This window comes from Idiotropiscis lumnitzeri, chromosome 4, assembly GCF_059441095.1.
Source record: "Idiotropiscis lumnitzeri isolate Australia: NSW breed Sydney's pygmy pipehorse chromosome 4, RoL_Ilum_1.0, whole genome shotgun sequence".
NCBI lineage: Eukaryota > Metazoa > Chordata > Actinopteri > Syngnathiformes > Syngnathidae > Idiotropiscis > Idiotropiscis lumnitzeri.
In genome coordinates, this window is record NC_142394.1 from 20028497 (window position 1) to 20050307 (window position 21811).

Consider the following 21811-nt stretch of genomic DNA (forward strand, 5'->3'; position numbering starts at 1 on the left):
GGGCACAATTGCACCTTTGACGGCCATTTGTGGTTGTTGCTAATTTACAGTAAAGCCTGCGTGTTCACTGGGGCTAATCGAGTCAAGCACCAACCTCCTCCTTCTCCCGTGGGTGTTTGTTTGCGTCTTTTTAATCACACTAATCAATTGAATCACTTGGAATGCCGGGATGCTCGTGGAGGATAAAAATGTTTGGATGGTCGTAATGACAAGCACAAATCCCAAAAGTCTTCATTTATTTCGATAGTTGCGCACACAAGATCCACACGCAATTGGTTAAATACGCGATGTAGAGAATTTCTTTTTTTCCTCCCCGTGAAAATTTTTGATTTATGTTTGCATTGGGTCACATTTAAATGTATGATATATTTATGCTACATTCTCGTTGTCGTATTTTGTTACGTTTCATGCATTATTTGGCGCCACTTTGTTTTTGTTTACTATTTTGTCATGTGTTACCTTTTCATGGAGGATTTCTTTAGTTTACACTGGCAAACCTTAGACAGTTTTTTGTTGTTTTGTTGCATTTAAGCAGCATTGGTATCTACGTTTTATTGCACTTACATTACATTTGTCAGCTTTGTTTTGTTTTGTTTTTCTCCATGTTGTGTTACGTTTATATTTCTACCATAGCCCGTTTACATTTGACAACTAGCCAAAATGAACCTCATTTTCTGCTGTTAACGTACGTCCATGGTGTTTAGAACAATCGCGTTTTGACGATGAAAAATCCAAATCTCTCTCTTCGCAGACATGTCCGACCAGGTCCTGCGAGTGTTCAAGGCGGACCAGCAGTCGCGCTACATCATGATTGGCAAGGACACCACGGCCAAGGAGGTGGTAGCCCAGGCCATTCGGGAGTTTGCGCTGACCGCGGCGCCCGAGGCGTACTCGCTGTGCGAGGTGTCGGTCACACCTGAGGGCGTCATTAAGCAGAGGCGGTTGCCCGATCAGCTTTCCAAGCTGGCGGACCGGATACAGCTGAGCGGCAGGTATAGACTTTCGCAACACGTTGTGTATATGTTCTGTTATTTGGTAGTTAGATCCCCACACAATTAATTTTTTGAAATACAAAATAGTGGATAAATAAATGAAATACAAAAAACAAAAAGTGTGTTTCTACTCAGTTTTTTTTCCAGAATTGTAACATAGTTTGAAACAATATCTCACCGGTTATTTTTTTTATTTTTTTATTGCGCAAACGATCAGGTACTACCTGAAGAGCAACATGGAGACGGAGACGCTGTGCTCAGACGAGGACGCCCAGGACCTCCTCCGCGAGGGCCAGATCTCGCTCCTGCAGCTGAGCACGGTGGAGGTGGCCACGCAGCTGTCCATGCGCGCCTTCCAACTCTTCTGCGCCATCGAGCCCACCGAGTACATTGACGACCTGTTCAAGCTCCGGCCCAGGTCAAGCGCCGCCACCAGCCTCAAGCGATTCGAGGAGGCCATCAACCACGAGACCTTCTGGGTGGCCAGCGAGGTCACGCGGGAGCCCAACCAGCTCAAGCGCATGAAGACCGTCAAGCACTTCATCAAGATCGCACTGCATTGCCGCGAGTGCAAGAACTTCAACTCCATGTTTGCCATCATCAGGTTAGACAACGCGCTGTGGCCTGGTTTTGGTATCTAGTTGCTTAGTTAGCTAGTTGTTGAGGTCTTTTTGATTTGGTTTTGGTCAGTCTCCTAGGTTGTTGGTTAGTTACTCAGTTGCTCAATCAGTTTTTAGTTAATCACCGAAGTAGTTGGTTGGTTGGGTAAATATTTAATCAGCTATGTAGTCGGGTGGCCATTTTATCAGTTAATCTCATGGTTGGTTGGATAGGTTTTTTCAGTTATTTAGTCACTTGGTTAAGTTAGTCTCTTGGTCACATACCTAATTAATTGTTAATTTAGTTAGTTTGCTGGCTTTTTAGTTACCTGGTTCTTGGATGAGTTGTCAATCAGTCAATAGGTAATTGGTTGTTTGGTCCGTAGTTTTTTTTTTTTGGAGGGTTAAATATTTAGCTACTCAATCAGTTGTGTATGTAGTTGGTAGGTCACTTTTTGTTAGTTTGCTTTGTTGTTTTAGTTATTCGACTGCCACATCTTTCGTTTCTTCCCGCTTTAATATGGCTGATTTATTTAATTTTTTTGTTCTGGTGTAGCGGTTTGAACCTGGCTCCCGTCTCTCGCCTTCGAGGAACGTGGGAGAAGCTGCCCGGCAAGTACGAGAAGCTCTTCAGCGACCTGCAGGACTTGTTCGATCCCTCCAGGAACATGGCCAAGTATCGAAACGTCCTCAACAACCAGAACCTGCAGCCGCCAATCATCCCTCTCTTCCCCGTCATCAAGAAGGACCTCACCTTCCTGCACGAAGGTACGACATGGGAAAATATTTTTAACATTTTTTTTGGTAGGGCAGAAGAGAAATGGGCTGTAAATATGTCCATTGAAAGCGAGGAGCACATTTTCTTATCATACACCCAAAAATATTTTATTGATAGTTTTTAGATATAAGTTTTCAAAGTGCTCACAATTGAACTAAAAAATAAACTATTTTATTGATTTATAGCATAGTTTTTCTTTATTTGTGAGAATAATTTGTCTTGTGCTGGTGCCAGGTAACGACTCCAAAGTTGAGGGCCTGGTGAACTTTGAGAAGCTGCGAATGATCGCCAAAGAGATCCGCCACGTGGGTCGCATGGCCTCGGTCAACATGGACCCCAACCTCATGTTCAGGACAAGGTACAGAAGCCTCTAGAGAAACCCCAAACACACTATACATACTAAATAAAATAAATAAACCCACATTCTATTATTTTTCATCATGTATTGTAGCTCTGTACGAAGCTTAGCGCCCTCTGCTGTTGTGAAAACTGGTGTCCTAGTGTCTCCATGAAGTGGTTTTAAAGCTCCTCTCCTGTGGCTTTTATTTTTCATGCGGTGGCAATTGATTTTCTTTGGTGGTCTCTGGTGCTCTTTCCTGTCCTTAAAAGCTTGTTTTGTCTTCTTCTCGCTCATCCACCCTCTGCCCCCCACGCTTGTCTGTTCATGGCCTCTAGGAAGAAGAAGTGGAGAAGTTTAGGGTAAGTTTTACATGTGCTTCCACATTTCTTTGCTGGCTTTCCTTTGAACGGGTTACTAATAATACATACAGTGAACCTCCGCATATTCAGAGTTTGGTATTCACAATTTGCATAGTCACAGATTTTTTAACCTAGCCAATTTGCTTGAATTGGCACGTGTTAGCCCCCTGTGAGACCTCATCAATTAGAGACTCATGGTAAGGTGGTATGCTGACAGAGGTGACAACTGAATTTCAGTTGTTTATGTACCATGAGTTCCTGAGTGTGGACATGCTAGATGCATAGTGTTGATGCGTTGCGATACTCTCCATGAGAAGTGCTTTACTCCCATCTTGTGGCATCTACACTCAATTACAATCCCATTTTGCGGAGTATCTATTATTTCACTATTTGTGGCAACGCTCGTAATCCTCGTGACTAGCTGGGGTTCACTGTACTACCTCTCAGCAACTAATTGGTCATTTTGCTCACTATTACCTTGGCTGACAAAATGTTAATTCAAAATATTGTAAATCCATTGTTCCAACATTTTAATATTTTATTACATTTGTTATTATTATTATTATTATTGTTGTGCATAAGTGTTTTAGGCATTTGTCACCAGCAAAAACATTCGTCATTATTATTGTTATTATTATTATTATTATTGTTGTGCATAAGTGTTTTAGGCAAAATTGCCCCTTGGTTACATCTGGATTGTGCATGCACAATGGCGCAATAAACATCAATATCATCTCCCCCTTTTTTTTTTTTTGTTTTGTTTTGTTTTGTATCTGCAAAGAGTCACATTTGAACTTTTTTTAAATCTTATTACATTTTCTAGAAACATGGTTTTAAGTAAATGGCAATTTGTACTTACTAAATATTTCCTCTTTTCTTTCTATTTTTCATTATTTAAGCGTTCCATAAGGCTTTTGTCATATGACCTTCCCTTTTATCATTCTTGACATTTTTGTGGAGCACATACTCAACATTTAATGTCAGGCAAGTTGTTGTAACGATGAATGTTTTCTAATTAGGGGGTTTAATCTCCCTAGATCCAAATCTCATTACTTGTTAATAATCATCTTGTAATCTTGTGGAATGTGGGTTGTACTTACACGATAAGACAGATTCCATGTACACGAACCACAAAAATGTCAACTACGAAGTTGAGTACTATACTCATAGCTGCTTCTTCTGCCTGATATGCTGTGGAATTCTCTTAGGAAGTCCTAAAATGCTTTTCTGCATGTTTGCAACACCAGAGTGCACTGTAATAATATGTGTTATGTCTACTTGGTCTATTTCTTTTGCGTTTGTCCTTTGTGTAGCTCCCTAAGTCAAGGCAGCGCCAATGCGGCCGTGCTGGACGTGAACCAGACGGGCGGCCACAAGAAGCGCGTGCGGCGCAGCTCCTTCCTCAACGCCAAGAAGCTGTACGAGGACGCCCAGATGGCGCGCAAGGTCAAGCAGTATCTGGCCAACCTCAGCCTGGAGACCAACGAGGAAAGCTTGCAGACGCTCTCACTGCAGTGCGAGCCCTCAGTCAGCACGCGTGAGTCATGCAGCGTACAACCACCATGCACACTTTTCAAACCGCTGCCTAGTCTAATCGTACACCCCCGACTAAATCACCCCCCCCAATAATTACATTTCAAAGATTATTTTTCAAAAATTTTACAAAAAAAATATTAAATAGTTATATAACACACACACATTGTTGTGCATCCAGTGCCCAAGAACTCGGGAGTCCGCCGAGCAGACACGTCCCCCGTGGTGTCCAGAGCGGCCAGCCAGCAGAGGGGGCAACTGGCCAAAGGCTCCCAGGCCGCCCTGCAGGTGCCCGCCGTGGCCCTGTACCCATCACGCAAAAAGGTGCCCGTCAAGGACCTGCCTCCCTTTGGTAAGGCATTGCATCACTGTTATTTGTATTTGTAGTTGTAAAAATGTTTATTTCTATATCAATTCTCAGCATATCAGCATGTGGACAAAAGTATTGGGACAAACAACGGCATCTTTGTTTCAGGCACAAGCTCCCCGCAGTCTCTGAAGAAGATCCTGTCTCTGTCTGAAGAGGCCAGCGAACGCCATCGCAGGCATCCTGATGATTCCACAGCGTCCAACGCCTCCTCGCAGCTCTCCTCACCGCCGGGCTCCCCGCAGAGCTCCCCTAAGAAGGGTAAACACACCGATGTGGCACTGTGGTGCACTCCTGCCCCCTGCTGCTTGGCTAGTGCACTTCACATGATAGAGCTTAGTTCATGTAATTACTTGGAAATACACATCCTCACCACTCATTAGTTATGTAAACTTGTCATTTCTTCTATATAATTTTAGCATTTTTATGCTCTTGGTTCTTTTGGATATTTACATTAATTTCTTGCCCTTGTGAGAATGGGAATTATGTCACCATTTTTTTTCATTGGCGTCATTTCGATTTTTGTTTATTTCCTCTACAGGCATTCATTTTAATTAGTGAAGAGTTATTTTAGATTTATGTCTTTATTTTATTAAAATTTTTAGTCAGCTTTGGCGCGGCTATTAGTTTTATTTGAATACTTTTCAATGAGAATCCTGATTTATATTGTATTTTTTTTCCTTTGTAAACTCTCTGATTACTTTATGTATATTTCAATTTACTGAAAGGATTTATTCCCCTGAACTATTTAATATAAAATAATACATTACATTTCCACTTTATTTTACTTAGCTTTAATATTTTTTCCCATTGATGTATGTTGCACTTATTTCATGTGGAATGATAAATTATTGTTATGCATTTTTACTTTTATTTCTGTTATTTTAATGACAATAATTTGTCATTATTCCAGCAAAGTCACTTACTTTTTGACATGCATGTTTCAGGTTACAACCGCATGGGCGACTCATACTCAGACTGCAGTCAAAGCGAGATGTCGTCTCGCTCCAGCCTTCTCAGCAACTTGTCCTTCGAGGACGAGCGGCGGTTGAGGCATTCGGGTGGTATTGGCGAGTCTCATGTGGGTGTAGCGCGCCTAGAACGGCGGGCCGCCACTGATCCCGACCAGTACAGCCTCGGGTACGTGACCAATTAGCCGAGCAATGAACTACCCAATGAGCAACCGATTCAACTAACTAATGAGCTAACTTAATAAAGGGATCAACCAAGTTATCTAAAACCTATTTAGCTAACCAATTGACCAACCGACTAATGTGCCAACAAACCATGAATCCAACTTACTTATTCAAGCTGACTAATTAACTAAGCAGCTATTAGCCATCCAAAAAAAACACAATCAGCAGTTAACTAAATTGAAGAAGCCTAATACAGTAAATCAAACAACAAACAAAGACATACCTGTGTGTGAATTACAATACTGGTGATGTTCTTACACTACAGGATGTGACGTGTGTCATTTGGGTGGCAGGTCGTACTCGTCGATGCAGGATTGCCGGGGGATCTACGCAGGCTGCCCAACCGTTCTCTCGTCCCCCAGCTCCGAGGAGCTGACCCAGGACCAGGGCGACCGCGTGTCCCTGGACGCGGCCGACAGCGGGCGCGGCTCTTGGACGTCCTGCTCGTCCGGTTCCCACGACAACATCCAAACCATGCAGCAGGGCCGCAGCTGGGAGACGCTGGCCTTCGGCGGGGGGCTGCCGGCCGCCGGCGGTCCGGAGGCCCTGCTGTGGGCGGCGCAGGCCCGGGGCAGCTGGGCGTCGGCCGGCTCCTCATCATCGTCGTCCGCTGCCTACTGGGGCGAGGACTCGGAGGGTGACACAGGCACCATCAAGAGGCGCGGTGGGAAGGATGTCAACGCCGACGCCGAGACCAGCAGCATCACGTCCACCGGGTCAGAGGACGCCAAGCTGACAGGGCGGCCCTCGCCGTCACCCGTCACTGCCGCCTGTAAAGGACTCATATGTGAGCGCCACAAAGAAGTGTCATTTGATGAGAATTTAATCACCAGAAAAAAGTCCTAATTGTGTTGTGTCCATGAAGCACGTAAAGAGGGGCGGTATCGCGAGCCTCCCCCGACGCCACCCGGCTATACTGCGCTGACCATCTCCGACTTGGCGGACGGCCAGTCGCCACCCCTTCCCGGCCCCAATCCCGCCACATCCGCAACGACGACGACGACGCCGTCGAGCCGGCGTCCGCCCGACTACACCACGGCGCTGCAGCGCTCGCGCATGGTCACGCAGTCCCCTGACTCGCAGGCCCACCAAGCGGCATCCAAGCAGAGGGGCAGTGGCCTCCGGCACAGCCAGGACAACGACGATGACGACGAGGCGGTGGCAGCAGAGGAGGAGGAGGAGGAGGGTGAGTCTCCTAAACTTGTCGCTCTGAGGAAGCCGAGGGCGCAGCGTACACCCCGGCCCCCCCGGCCGTGACAATGTGTGTGCAGGAGGGGCGCCCCCTCCAGTCCATGGCAGGTAAAGACTGATTTATCAGATAGCGCCACCCACTCTCTGTCCCCACCTAAATGCATGCCAACACACATGGACTCAGACCTCACCACTCACTACTTCCTGCTAATTTTTGGAGGAGCGCAACCCTAGAGCCACCACCCCCCAATTCCTTCAGAACCTTCCAGGTTTATCATTGATTGTTTTTGTGAGGCGCTGGACTTTAATGCATGGGAATAGAAGACATCTTCCCCACACAAACACACACTCACACAGTTTGCCACCCCCCACTCCCAATGGCATCGTGGATGGAGTCTGTCCGATTATGTTTGTAGAGAATATTTATAATTGCATTAAAAATTAAAACACAAATAAATATAAATTGGTAATAATGATTTTTCTGGATGACCTCAACATATCCTATTCTGTATCATTTGGGTTGCAGTATATTTTTATTCAAGTATTTTAATAAGCAAGTGGGTGGGAAAAAATGTAGGCAATTCCACTTGATGTCAATTTTAGTCGACTGCAAGAGGCGAATAAAAGATGGATGGATGAAAATGCTTGGATTTTGCTGCTTATGCTGCATAATTGGAAATCATTTTCCACAAACGCAATATTAAGTAAATTCAGAATGCCGTTTGCGGGGCTGCATAGAACATTATTGTTAACTAAAAAGGTTATATTTAAGAAATAATTTTAATAAATTGGCAAATTATTTGGTTATCAGAATTTTGCGCTCCAAAAATCCATAAATCTTGTGAGTGGGGAAAAAGATCTCATAGATACAGGAGTAAAACGAGACAATTACCCCCCAAAAAAATAGAAATAAAAAAAACAACAAAAGATTAAAAGCCATATGTCGCCTGTGCCAGGTTCTGTGTCAATAGATGACTTTCCAACTGATACGTGTGGAAGAAGTTAAAATTGGTTAATGAGTCCGAGAGTATGGAAATGAATATAAACGTTAAATGAGCTGATCGTAACCTCTCGACTGTTTTGTCCTCCCCGCAGATGACGAGCAGGTGTCGGCGGTCTAAGAAAAAAAAAAATCTCTTTGCCGTCCCTCCAAACGACCAATAGACTCTCATCATCAAGCTACGTACGTGCCTGCTCTGCCTCCTGATTGGTGGAATCCTGCCGTTGGCTCCTCCCCTTCCTCCCCACCCCCCCGCCTTAAAGCATCATGGGGGGTTGATGGACCCTGCATGCAAAAAAAACAATACTGTGAAGACGATGATGAGGTGAAAGACGACATGCCTGGCACTTTTTGGACGATATAAAGACATTTTTGAAAATATTAACAACAATGTTGACATCCATCTGCACTAAAAAAGAAGAAGAAAAAAACACAAGCAGCAGACATTTTGGGGACTCTTTTCAATAAAACTCTTTTGCACTCCTGACCCGCTCCAGGAGATCGGAACAATGACGCCAGTATTAAAACACGTGCACACACAAAAAGGACAACATTTCACACACACACATTTGACGAGCACTTTCAGCACAAATCCTAGTGGACGCCATGCTCGTGGACGCCAGGGTAACGATGACGACGAGGGGGCGGGATCGTGTCATCTTCTGCGGGGACGCCAGTTGGCATCCAAGAAGCACAACAACAATAACAAAAAGTGGAGGGGAAGTTAAAAAAAAAAAAAAAAGCCCGCTTGTGGCGCCTTGAGGACTGGCAAGCTGTCAATCACGGCCCTCGTTGACATCCAGTCAAATTTGTGTGAATGTCCAAAGCGCCTTAGGACTGCACATTCATCACACAACGCGCACCCCAACTTCAACAAACAGAGTCAAATGCCTTATTTCTCAACGCTACCTTTACATCATCGTGGCCCTGCCCTGTACCCAACGCGCGCACACACACACACACACACATTAAAGTGAACATCCCCGCGATCTGTAAAAGTTGGACTTGACTGAAGGACTTTTTGTTGTTGTTTTTGTAGACTTCGGTGGCGAAGGAATGGAATAAAATAAAAGTAAAATAAGACTGCCAAAGGGGTTGACACCGAGGAGTGTTAGAGCCACACAGGAATGAGAACCTAAATAAATCAAGTAGGGCTACAAATAACGATTTTAATCATCGATTAATCTGTCATTTAATCAATGAATCAGATTAAAACAAAAAAGGTTAAATTTTTCATTAATTAAAGTTGCAATCTTACCATAGTAAGGATGTTGTTACAATGAAAATTCATTTCAAGTCTAAAATCTGAATAATACCAGGAAAAAAAGTTTTGGGAGGAAATATTTACATTTAGGTCGAATAAGAAAAAAAAAAAGTCTGAATCAAAATTTGAATTAAATCAAGTCGGAATCATTTTACAAAAATGAAGTCGTAATATCATAAAATAGCAGCACATTTTCTGAAAATAAATGTGTATATTTGACCACTGCACAATCCTAAATTTGAGGGAGAACGTCTTTCAAGCATAAACTGGTTATGTTACCAGAAAAATCCTTTCTTTTGAGGATAAAATGTGAATATTGTTGGACAAATAAGTTGGATTTTTTTTTCAGACGTAGTTAAAGATGAAGATGGGGAAATTTGAGTTGTTTTACAGCCCAGAATATTTTCAGGGGAAAAAAGTCAATCACTTGAGAATACATTCTAAATTTGATCAAATACATAGATCACAATAGTTATATTAATTTGAGGATAAAATCCAACTCTTACCGGAAACTAAGTTGCAGTTTCTACGACAGGCATAAAGTTGACATTTTACGACAAGTTGTAAATTAAGGAAGAAAAACAGTCCAGAATGTGAAGAAACATCTTACCAGAATACAATCGGAATATTACCAGAAAAAAAATACTTTTAATGAAAAAAAATGTGAATAATGCAAGAAAAAAAAGAGAAAATTATATATATTGTGAGAATTTTTACTTTTCTGGTCAAATTCTAATTTAACTGGTAATATGAAATTATGTCCTAACTTTTCTTCCCATGCTAATAAAGATTTGTCTTTAGTTTTCTTTTGAGTGTTGTGCTAAGACTCCTCGGGCGAATGATGTATTCTCTTTGGTCCTCCAATCACAGAATCCTGCTGATCACATTGATCAGTTTGGTTAAAAAAAAAAAAAAGGTAATAGAATAAACTCGACTGAAGAGGGGAAAAGTGTTTTCCACTGCGACAACACTAAAAAAAAAAAGTTTTGTTTTGTTTTCATTATTGTGCTAAACATTTTTGTTCAGTTTTGTACGGGCCGCATTTGAAGACGTAACGTTGCACAAAACGTGTCGGTTTGATGTCGTGGGTAGAACTGCTACTGTTGTGGTGATGATGACGATGATGATGATGATCATGATGATGACATTGTGTACATTTTAGCCGGTGATGTTCTCCTTCCCTCTATTACAACTTGCACTTGTATGTCTTTTACAAAGACAGTCGGTGGAGTATACGTCGTTCGTTTTTTTTGTTTCTTTTTTTTGTATTTTTAATACAATAATTGTAAATATTGGTTCTATTTTTGTTCAAATGTATTATGTTTATGCCTCAACATCCAGTTTGTATGAAGCTGGGAATCAATAAATACTGCATACAGAGTACAGTCACTGAGTTTGTTTTGATTGTTAAATTAACTTGGAAAAAAAATGCACAAGTTATTTTTGAACATTTTCAGAGGGAAAAAAAGCTCACAAGAGTCAACTTGCCGAGACTGACAATCAACATTTTCTTTGTTTTCATGCAATGAATATTTGTAAAATGAATCACACGCTTAAAAATGCTAACTCTGCCGTGATCGTTTTGAGAGCTCGCTTTCCCCCTTCATGCGATGAACTATTCCATTCATTTTTTTTCTGTGCATGTGCTGACTTGATTGGGCAAAATGGTGGCAATTAACAAAACAATCTTGTTGACGTGGAAAATAAAGCAATTATCCCAGTACGACAGAAAAGCGGACTATTTCACCGTTACAAGAAATATTCTGGGAAAATGTCTGATTCCTGATCCTTGTGGTGTCACACCGGAAACGTTCTCATAGAATGCCCCCTTGGGTCCAATTTCCGTGTAGAGAAATTGACACATTTAGTTTTTCTTTTAATTGGGATAAATCGTCTGAAAAAGAAAGTGACTTAAACACACTTAGTCCCTACACGGGACTGATAAGTGTGGGTGACACCGGCATGGCTGAGCAAACCAACACTTTGCTGGCCAATTAGAGGAAAAATTGTGTCGTGTGCCTGCTCGGCCTCCAGGGGACGCCATTATCCACGAAATAATTATTAAAGGTGATGCTTATCAACAGGCGGCGGGTGTGCGTGATCGTACGTTAAATCTGGATGCGAGCGGGTCTGCGATGTCATTAGCAGTCCCGTAAAGGCTTGTGATAGGAATTGTATGTTTTAAATGTTTGTAAGAATGTGTAAAGACACGCACACGCGACTCGTGTGTATGCTAAATGCGTGTGTGTTAAATGTTTATTTCGTGGGTTCTAAATATATGTGTGTGCTTATTAAATGGTGGGTTTTTAAAAATTATTCTTTTTTTTTTTTTTTTTTTTTTTTTTTTTTTTTTTTACAAACCGTCTGAAGGTCTGACATTCTCAATGGGAGTGAGCTTGGGCCTGCCGGACCTGAAGTGAGCTGACTAGATGGTTGCCGTCAAGAGAGAAGCCTCAGAGGAAGTAATAGTTTTCATCAAGGTATTCCAATAGAAAAGATAGAGAGCAAAGTGATGTTGAGGCGCACAGTTTACTGCTTTCCAATGAAAACCTTAACCTTTTCTACATCGCTCATGTACCTGGGGTCTTCAATCCTGTTCCTCGAGGTCCGCTGTCCTGCCTGTTTTCTAGCTTCCCTGGTGCAAAACGTCTGATTGAAATGATCTGATGATCAGCAAGGTCTACAGAAGATGGCTAACGATCGAGATCGTTTGAATCAAGGAGAGATGGAAAACAGGACAGCGGCTCTCGAGGAACAGGATTGAAGGCTCCTGCCGTATATTTTCATGAAGGTGACGGGTGAGCCTCTTCCGGCTAACACCCTCGACTAGTCACTGAATCTCAGAGCACATTTCAATAAACAATAATTTATAAAAAAAAACAATCAGATACTGATATGATGATTATATCAAATTGCAGAACATTGGTGCCGATTATCGGCTCGTCTGATAATACGTCTATTACGGTTATTAGTTTAAACAATTTGTCAATGTTTTACAGAAAAAAGGGAACTTTTGTTAGTAAGTCACATCCGTAGTTCGAAACTAACAGCTAATCTGTCCACGTTAACTCCCTCAGACTTGATTTGTTTTTTTATGGATTCATGCTAATGCATTTTAAACGTTTTTTGGGGGGCAGGGGTGATGGAGACTGACAACATATTGGGCTTCATTCAAATAGTTCTGAACAATTCTATGAATGAGGCCACTGTACCAAAGAGGAGGTTCATTTTGGTGCTAAGTCACCAAAACTTAAATACATTTTGTTATTAATGTTCTATCTTGCGGCTATATTGGAGGTTGACTCATTATTTTATTCTGGTGTTCGTTGAAGTTTTCAACTGAGAAGGCTCCTGATCTCCACCAACAAGATGGCGGACAAACAAATACTGATTAGGTGAGTGAAAAGTACACGTTTTTTTTTTGTTTTTTTTTCTTTGTAAGTGGATTTTTTGGAAATGTTTGCTGTGTGCCTATAGACTGTCCAGATTCATCTCAGACAAGAAGCCCAGGAAGACGGCGCCTGTGGAAGGTAAACACGAATATTAATCAAATATTTGTTAGGATTAGCGTGGGGTTGAGGACCCAATTGCAGGGAATCAGAAAAACAAGGTGATAGGAGTGCAGGATGCTGTCAAAAAAATATTGTATTTTTAAAAAATAATAAAATAAAGCCAAAAAGACACTTAGAATCAGTCCAAAAAAGAATTCATTTTTAAAAGAAATTGTCAAAAAAGATTTTTGGAATCAGTGAAAAAAAAAATTTTGAAAAATATTAAAATAACGGCAAAAAAGGGACTTGGAATCAGTAAAAAAAAACGACAACAATTTATTTAAAAAAAATAATGATAAAATAAAGGCAAAAAAGTTACTTGGAATCAGTCAAAAAATGTATTTATTAAAAAAATAAATAAAGGCAAAAAAACCCCTCTTGGAATCAATCAAAACTACTAAATCAACATGAGTCCAAAAAGCAGCAACAAAGTAACAAACAATCACACTAATCTCACTAAGACACTGACATGACGTGACAACTAAAGGCACGACGCAAAAAAACATGATCCAACAAAACCTGGAAAAGAAGCAGGGAACTAAATGTCTAAACTCTAAACTAAACTGTCTAAACTAAACTCTTCCAATGAGGAACACCTGACACACAAAACGTTTTTTTTTTTAAATCCGAGCCTATTTCTCTTTCAGTTTTCTACCTAGCTGTTGATAATGTCAAATTAGCAGCCATAAAATATATTTATTATAAAGTTCTTGTGGACTATATCCCTTACACATGCGCTATATCAAGCCTGGCTTCAATATGGCACCCGGGGCATGTCACAGTCCAGACATTTTCATTTTTATACGATTTGGGAGTCCAGGAGGCGGAATTGGCCGAAGATCAGACGCGCTGGCGAGTCTTGCCAATAATCAAGACGACCTTCAATCGTTGGGCGTGGCTGACAAGCAAGTAGAAAAACACAGGGGTGAGTGACTAATAACACCAACCTGTGCCAGAAGTTGTGTATTTAATAACATGTGTGTATTTATTCAGTTGAAGTGCTTCTACAAAGCTCATGTGGTGGAGGATGACATATTGTTGACATATTTTGCGAGCAATCAGCGACTCGCTGTTGTTGTTTGTCTTGACTTCAACACGGATTGTGTGCATTTTCATTCAATTATTGCACACTTGCAGCGTGCTCCCATGAGGCAATGCGGCAATTACATACATCAAGGTGGGCTTTTGTTGCGTTGTTACCCATATTCATTGGAACATTTCCATTTCTCTCACTTTCTTTGTGATTCATTACAGGAAATACTGCTCATGGTTGTTAACCTGACATAATCAAATTTGTAACTCTGAAGCAGCCCAGCGGTCTTAAATGGGTGTTTAATTTGCAATGCATTTTTTTGTTTTTTATGTTTATTCTTTGAGAAATCAAGAACCCCCCCCACAATGCTTTTGTCAGCTCCTTGTTCAGACGAATACCGAGTAAATGAAAAATGGAATTAATAGCAGTCAGTGCCTGCATCCCGCAGATCAAATGAACGTTTAACTTTCTTAATTGTCAACTTTTAGAAATAATTTAAATGGTTGTTGGTAATGTGAGGTGGCTCATTAAAAGTGCTCCGTCAAAGTTAGGGACAGTACTGGATGGACATTTGCTAGCGTTTTTTTTTTTTTTTTCCACTCAGTTTGAGGCCATTACGAAGGCGTTCCATTATATGTTATTTTTGTGTGAGTAATGGAGGCCGTTAGTTCTTGCGCTGCGTTGCCTTTTTTCTTGGCTTTGACTTGACTTGGACCGGCTGACAGCTTCCCCCCCCCGTGGCGCTGGCTGTATGGATGTCTGAATGTTTCTCTAGATGAAGGAGCGCAGTCGGGCCTCATTAGTAGGAGGTGTACTGGAAGAAGAAAAAGAGGTGGAAAGTTCAGCAAAAAAAAAAAAAAAAGTCCAAGGTTCACCACATTTAAGGGTAGCTCAAGTTTGTGGTAGTCCAAAGTTCAAGTTGAGAAGTCTAAAGGTTCAGACGGCGTCACTTGATGAGGTGATGTCAGTGAGTGTCACTTCTTTGCACTTCCTGGCAATGTGCACCGCCTTCCAACTCAGATCTGAGACAGGAACATTTTGTTACTGTCCCCCCCAAAAACGCGCAACACCACATGTTGTGACTTTTAAACAAATTCCAAAATCAAAACAAACATTAACAGCTCCGAAAATGTTGTGACTATCAAAGATGTTGCCATCCCCAAAAAGGCGTGGCGCTCCAGTTTCTCTAGATTGTATTTGGAGCTGGAAAAGTAAAATCAAAACAATTAAGGCATTGCTGATGAAAAGCATGTACAGTAATTTGCATTAATGTAATTTTTTTCTCAAAATCATCAAAAGGATCCGATGACATCGATATTTGTTTTCAATATTTTTCCATTTTTGCCGCTACAGTATTTTTGTCCAGTCAGGCAAAGTCAACTGCAATGGTCTCCCGCTCACTCCGAAAACCCACCAACCTAAACGTCACGTAACTGTGAAGTGTCAGTTTGTATGTGTCGATGTGAGTGACCCACGTTTGCAGATTGAGGAAGGTCAACCCTTCTTTTCATCCATCCTCGGTCCTCCCGCCATTGTCTGTGGCGCTGTGCGCGAGGACGCGCGTCAATGTTATCAGCCCGCCACAGACGCGGCGGCCTCGAGGGAGATGCTCGACTTTGGCCTGTTCTCTAATTACCCTCGCGGGCGCATACTCGCAATGTGAGGCAGATGGGGCTTCAACTGTTTGAACAGTCCCAAACGGAACAATTGAGTTGGCAACGATGGAGTGACGCTGCACTTTTAGAGGACACAACTGACATGTTTGCAGCTTTGATATCCTTTCTTGTTAATTACAACACAAATCAAATCGACTGGTGAGATCATTTGCATTCTATGCAAAATCGATGATTGGTTGGCGATCCGATTGATCAACTACATCATTGATCAGATCTGCAAATTAAATCATCTTAATTACAGCAAAAAAAAAAACACGCTGAAAACCAGTTTTGTGCTTCCATTGTTAAAGCAAAGATTCTAAGCAAATAGAGTGCTTAGACCACCTTTGAGGTAGTCTACATTTTTTTTCACCTCACTGCGAGATGCGCGACAAGAATGCCCAGTGAGGCGTCGCATGTCTTCTGAATTCACAAAAACGCTGAAGTACACCATTCCCCCGACATGAATAGGATGATGCAGGCGTGGGCAAACTACGGCCCGGGGGCCACATGCGGCCCCGTTAAATGTTTTAATCCGGCCCGCCAAATTTGCAAAAAATGAAAAGAATAAATCTTGTTAATGTTTTATTGTCTAAATACTGTGGTGTGTCAAAGACAGATATTTTGTAGTAAAGCTTTTGTTCATTTCCTTTTATACAAAAGCGTATATTTTCTCTATATAGTATATGTATTTTTTTTCTCCGATCCATCTGCTCCTGGCCTGGCCCCTCTGTCAAATTTTAGAACCCATTGTGGCCCAACAATCCAAAAATCTGCCCACCACAAATTTTCCCGTTTTTCCCGTTTTTACTGTCTTTGCTAGACTATTTTCTGTCACCAAATTATCAGGTGCTGCCTCACCCAGACAAACGTAAGACGGCCCCAAACACACTTGACTACACTTGCGCTGGCATGAAAATCAAATTTTGCCCGTTTTTAACGTCAACCATACGGGCAACAATTTATCTGAATTGGGACCTCAGAAGTGATGTGAACTGAGGGATTTAATTACATTTTTTTTTTACAGTCCGCTTGCATTGGTGGCAGTGATGGGAAATAAAGGTTTCAATGTGTGGCAGTTAGCAACCATTTTGCCTGCTCCATTTTTGCCACCTACAATTCCAAGTACACCCCCCGCCCCTCACATCATCAGTTTAAATAACTTCAATCATTCTGCATTTTTGTTTGGAGCTGAACATCATGACCTCTTTTGCTGCTTATTGGCGATGCATGACGTGCTTTATGGCTCATGTTATTTATCGGATTGGGACAGCATGCATCGGCCTGCGTGCTGGATCTGCACTAATTAGCCTCTTTGAAATGAGTTTTTTTTTTCATCGTTTTGGGAAACTAATTAGGCTCGCTGTGTGGATAAGTTTCCCACCGCTTTCTTACAGATTGGCTCCAAAATTGCTAATTTGCTGCCTTTTTCTCTCCTCGCATGAGAGCTTGGTTCCTTCAAAGGTGTCTTGGAATAAGTCGTGCCGCTCTCCACCTTGCAAACGCTTGTGCTGTTAATACCAATTAAACTTTAATTAAAGCCGCCGATGGTCGCTCCGTCAGCGCCGTGTCGGAGCGGCTCAGAGCGGAAGATGGATTCGCTCTCATTTACAGCAAGAATTCGATTGACTTTAACCCTCAAAGGGCCTCTCATTGGAGTTACTCGAAAGTTCAAAATGTCACTGGAAAATCAGTGAAGTACATTTAAAAAAAAAAAAAAAGTGTGTTGAACACCACGGCGTGAAATATATTTTTATTTCTTTTGGCAATCAATGATTTAATTTGAAGAACAACCTTCTAATTTTGAGAGCAAATTTTTGGGCCGCTTAATCTCAGTGACCTGAAACAAAAGTTTTATTAAACAATAAAAATACAACAAATGAATGTTTTTTTTAATGTACATAATCAACTGTTTTAACTGTTTTTTTTCTGTCTAAAAACATTTTCAGATTGGAAATTTCAAAGGCATCTAAATTTCAGTTCAAACTGAATGGCTTGTGTCTTTCTAGCTAAAAAAAATTCTAATGATCATTTTCATAATTAATATCTGGTTCTGGTTGTCCGAGTAGATTTTCTCTCCGTAGTCCAGACATTTATTAATTTGCCTACCATTTTGCTGTTCAAAGTTGATGACGTTCCAGCCAGACGTCTGTGAAAAATGTTCTCAATCACTCACGCACTTAATTCCGGTGTTAAATTGTTACGTGTCAATCTTAGGTCGGCATTCAATTAATGTTAAGCCACTTGGAGTGCCAACGGTGTGAATGCAACCTTCAGGACCCTTTCAGGCCGAGAGTTAATGGGAGCAACATCACCTATCGCACGCACCAACACCGAACCCCATGTTGACATCTTATCAAAGGTGATGTTGCAGTTGGCGGGAATAACATCGCGTCTCCCCTCAAAGAAGCCCCCTGCCAGTTAATTATCACCTCATCAGCCGAGCACACGCAGCATCTCACTTCATTTTCCTCCGTTGTTCTTTATCTCCTCTCAAAGCCTTGTGAGACACCCCCGTGATGAAAGCGCGGCTAAATGAATCGCGGCTGAATGTGAATGAGATGGCAAAGGCTTTCATTGGTGTCCGTCCGCCGCTTCAGAAATCATTCCGCGGGATTTCCCCCCGGCCCCTCTCGGAGCGAATATTTTCACACGCGCCCGTGAGGTTGAGATAGGAGAGGATGCGCCGCCGCCTGAGGGCTGGATCCAATCAGAATGACGCTCATCCAGGGAAAATCAAATTGACTTTTGCACGTGCTGACAGTGATGACGACTTCCTGCCACAAATGACGCCGCTTTTTCTATTTATTTTTTTGGTGAGTTTGTTTTTCCCTTTCAATAGAAGCATACAGTGAACCAATTTCACAAATGGACTTCACCCGCTCAAAATGCAGCCACTAGTGAAAATCTGTGGGATTTGTAATTGCTTTTAAATGCCAGCAGATGGCGCCAAAGCAATATTTTTGATATTAAACATGGATTTGGCCTGAGAACGTAAAATAGCCGAGAAAACTGAGGTTGGGTTCCTCTCTTAAAAGTGCAAAGAGGCAAATAATTTGCATGTAGCTCAAAACGCTTTAGAATTTCAATATATCTCACAATATCAAATCGGCTTCAAATCAGATTTTTGGGGGGAAAAAAAAGCACCACAATTTGGGCCTTTTGCAACCTGCCGTTTATGTTCCGTTTCCGACTCGGTGATGCATTTTATTTTAAATGCACAAAAGGTGTGTCAAAAATGTTTCCAGGACATTCTGAATTGGCTGACACAACCATGAATTTTCCTGCCGCAGCATCTCGTTGTAGATTTTCTGGCCCACTTTGAAGGGTGAAATTCGCAGATTGTAGTTAAATTTGGAAATTGTGTGACATCAGTCCTGGAGCTTTTCTGACACTCTATTTTTAGAGCAGTTCCAAAAGTGATGCTTACAAAGAACAGTGTCGTTCGGAATTTTGCAAATTGAAATTTAATACGAACATCATCTTGTTCCCTCTTGGACATTGTCAAAAGGGATGACCAGTTTGACTTAATTTGTGTTAAATAGTCTTTATAAATGTATGACAGTTAAAATGCGAATAAAACATTTCCTGTTTGACGTAAAAGAACGGATCACGTATGTGATTGCTGTTCTGATGAGCTACATTGCGTCTCCAAGTTCACATTGACTTGGAGTCGCTTTTGTCCACCAACTATCTGATTGTGTTGAAAGTCAGAACGGCAGGAAACATTTGCATACAGTGAGATTTATTTACATATTAAGCCAAGTCGGGTATTAGAGCATCATTTGCATTCATCTACACTACAACACATTTTGCACAGCACTCATTACCTTTCTCCTCCTCGGTGCCATTAATTTCTTTACTGCTTTCAACTGCAAGGGCAAACAATACATCATGCATAATGAAAAAAAATCTTTTTTTTTTTTTAAAGTAATTTTTCTTTTTTTTTTTTTTTTTTTTTTAACTCCATAGGCCTGATGTCCGGTAAAATAAATAAGGTGCATTCCTAGTATGTTCAAGTACAATAAATCTTTATTTATACAGCACTATTATAATAACTGCGGCTATATAAATGTGTATATATACATATATATATATATATATATATATATATATATATATATACATATATATATATATATAGCATGTTACCTCCCCTACCTTTTAGTTTTTTTCTAATTGTGAATTCATCAATCCAAATCTCTGTTATATACTCCAAAATTTTCTGATTTGCTATTGCTGTGCTCTCTCTGAAATGTCCTGAGAGGACGCTTGAACAAACGATGCTTGAACAAACATAGTGCTTTGGTGCAGTTGCTGTATGTGGCATCTTGTTACCAATGAACTACATTAAGTTGAGGTGAGAGCTTCAATTAGACAGACCAAAGCTCTGTCCAATAGAAAAGTAGTGCTTTGGCGCCGTGTTTTAATATCGATAGACAATTATAAGCTTTTTGTTATGCCATCAATTACTTTATTTTTGGTATTAATAAAGTTGGTTGAGTCAAATTATGAATGGCACATGTTTTGCTTTTTCTCTGGCTTTTTTGTGTTTCTCGTCATGAGTGAGTAGTTTTATTTTATTTTATCTTACAGTGGATTATGTCTCCTTAAACTTTATAACAGCCTCACCGTCTCAATTTCCAGCTGTTCTAGACTGTGAAATTCATCACATCACCTATTAGCAGCTGCTGGCTCCCTCCTTGTCCCCAGACGTGACGAGTCCTAACACATGAGGAGACGCTGAATAATTAAAAACTCGCCCTGGAGGATTCGCAGAAATTCAGCGTGTTAATAGCGAGCGACAAAATAGACCCTTAAGCCGGTATGTAGTCTTTGTTTTAGCACTGGAAGAACTTTTATAGTTAAAATAACAATCACCATTGTCTGTAAAACCAAGTTTAAAATGCCTTTGGGGTAAATCCAGCAAATAGGTTTGCCAAATTTCTAATCTAAAATAAAACTTGAACACTGGAAAAACACCATGTGCTGCCTGCCCCTACTTTTGAAAATTAGACTAAATGATAAGAATTTGCATCCTTTAGAAATTTTCGACTTTTTACATATTCGTTTACTCCTTATCTCCGTTTAGTTCCTTTAAAATAAAAACAAAAGTTAATATTCTCACTGTCCCTCCTTGGTTTTCCACCGAATCATGTGTTGAGCTGACACATTACAACTGCTGGGAAAAAAAATTTTTTTTTTGGCCCGGGGCGCAACTACCAACTTTCTGAGCGGTAAAAAAAAAAAGTTTTTTTAAGTTACATATTAGAGCAGCATAATCCTAAACAAAAAAGTAGATATTTATTAACATGCAACGGCACATGCAATATCGCCCTCTGAGGTTGCTAAAAACGGGGTGTATTTTCTTGCTGAACTTTTAGACTAGTGAAGCCGCAAAGAACATTTTATCGCCAAAAAAGTTTTGGGGTTTACTTCCCCTTTAAGAAAAAAATCTTTTCATTCTTACAATCAATATCAAAATCATTACTTTCGCACCATAGGAAGCGAAAAAGAAGTCATTGTTAATCATACCACCTACAGTCATGCTTTGATGAAATTAAATATAAAAATATAAAATATCGCAATCTTGCCCTGCAGGTACATCCGCCTCCATGCTCGCACATGCACTGATCACCTTGCACCCTTGGCCACGGAGATGTTGTGTCACCCCACTGAAGTTGCTCGCTAGCAGCGGAGTCTACCTCCGAATTTTAGATTTTCCCCTCATCTTATGGTGAAATTCCACAATAAGCTACTTCCAGGAATACTCTGTCTCCAGTTTGCCCGAACAGATTCCTTGTTTTTATTTACATGTAACACAAAAGGCACTAAACTATACTTGTAATAAGAGATACTAAATGTGTCTTTATTTTTATGAGTGCCATCATGGCTTCTTCATGGACGAGTGCTCATTATTAGAACGGTTATGGAGATGAGAGGGAATGTAATG

The 21811-nt window shown here is 41.0% G+C and overlaps 1 protein-coding gene across 11 annotated transcripts in view; it reads left to right on the top strand.

The window, feature by feature from the left end:
- The window catches only part of rapgef2b (Rap guanine nucleotide exchange factor 2b), an 87432-nt gene extending 76428 nt beyond the window's left edge, over positions 1–11004 (top strand). For 8 of the 11 annotated variants that reach the window (XM_088293233.1, XM_088293234.1, XM_088293239.1 and 5 more), the window contains 11 exons: positions 752–992; positions 1210–1596; positions 2148–2359; positions 2604–2727; positions 3045–3068; positions 4382–4605; positions 4783–4953; positions 5077–5229; positions 5916–6108; positions 6458–6951; positions 7030–11004. In XM_088293233.1, the coding sequence (XP_088149359.1) occupies positions 752–992; positions 1210–1596; positions 2148–2359; positions 2604–2727; positions 3045–3068; positions 4382–4605; positions 4783–4953; positions 5077–5229; positions 5916–6108; positions 6458–6951; positions 7030–7421 (2615 nt within the window). In that variant the 3' untranslated portion in view covers positions 7422–11004. The remainder of the gene's footprint in view (positions 1–751; positions 993–1209; positions 1597–2147; positions 2360–2603; positions 2728–3044; positions 3069–4381; positions 4606–4782; positions 4954–5076; positions 5230–5915; positions 6109–6457; positions 6952–7029) is intronic. The other 3 variants (XM_088293232.1, XM_088293238.1, XM_088293237.1) reach the window with 3 other exon arrangements.
- Positions 11005–21811: the final 10807 nt, after the last annotated feature.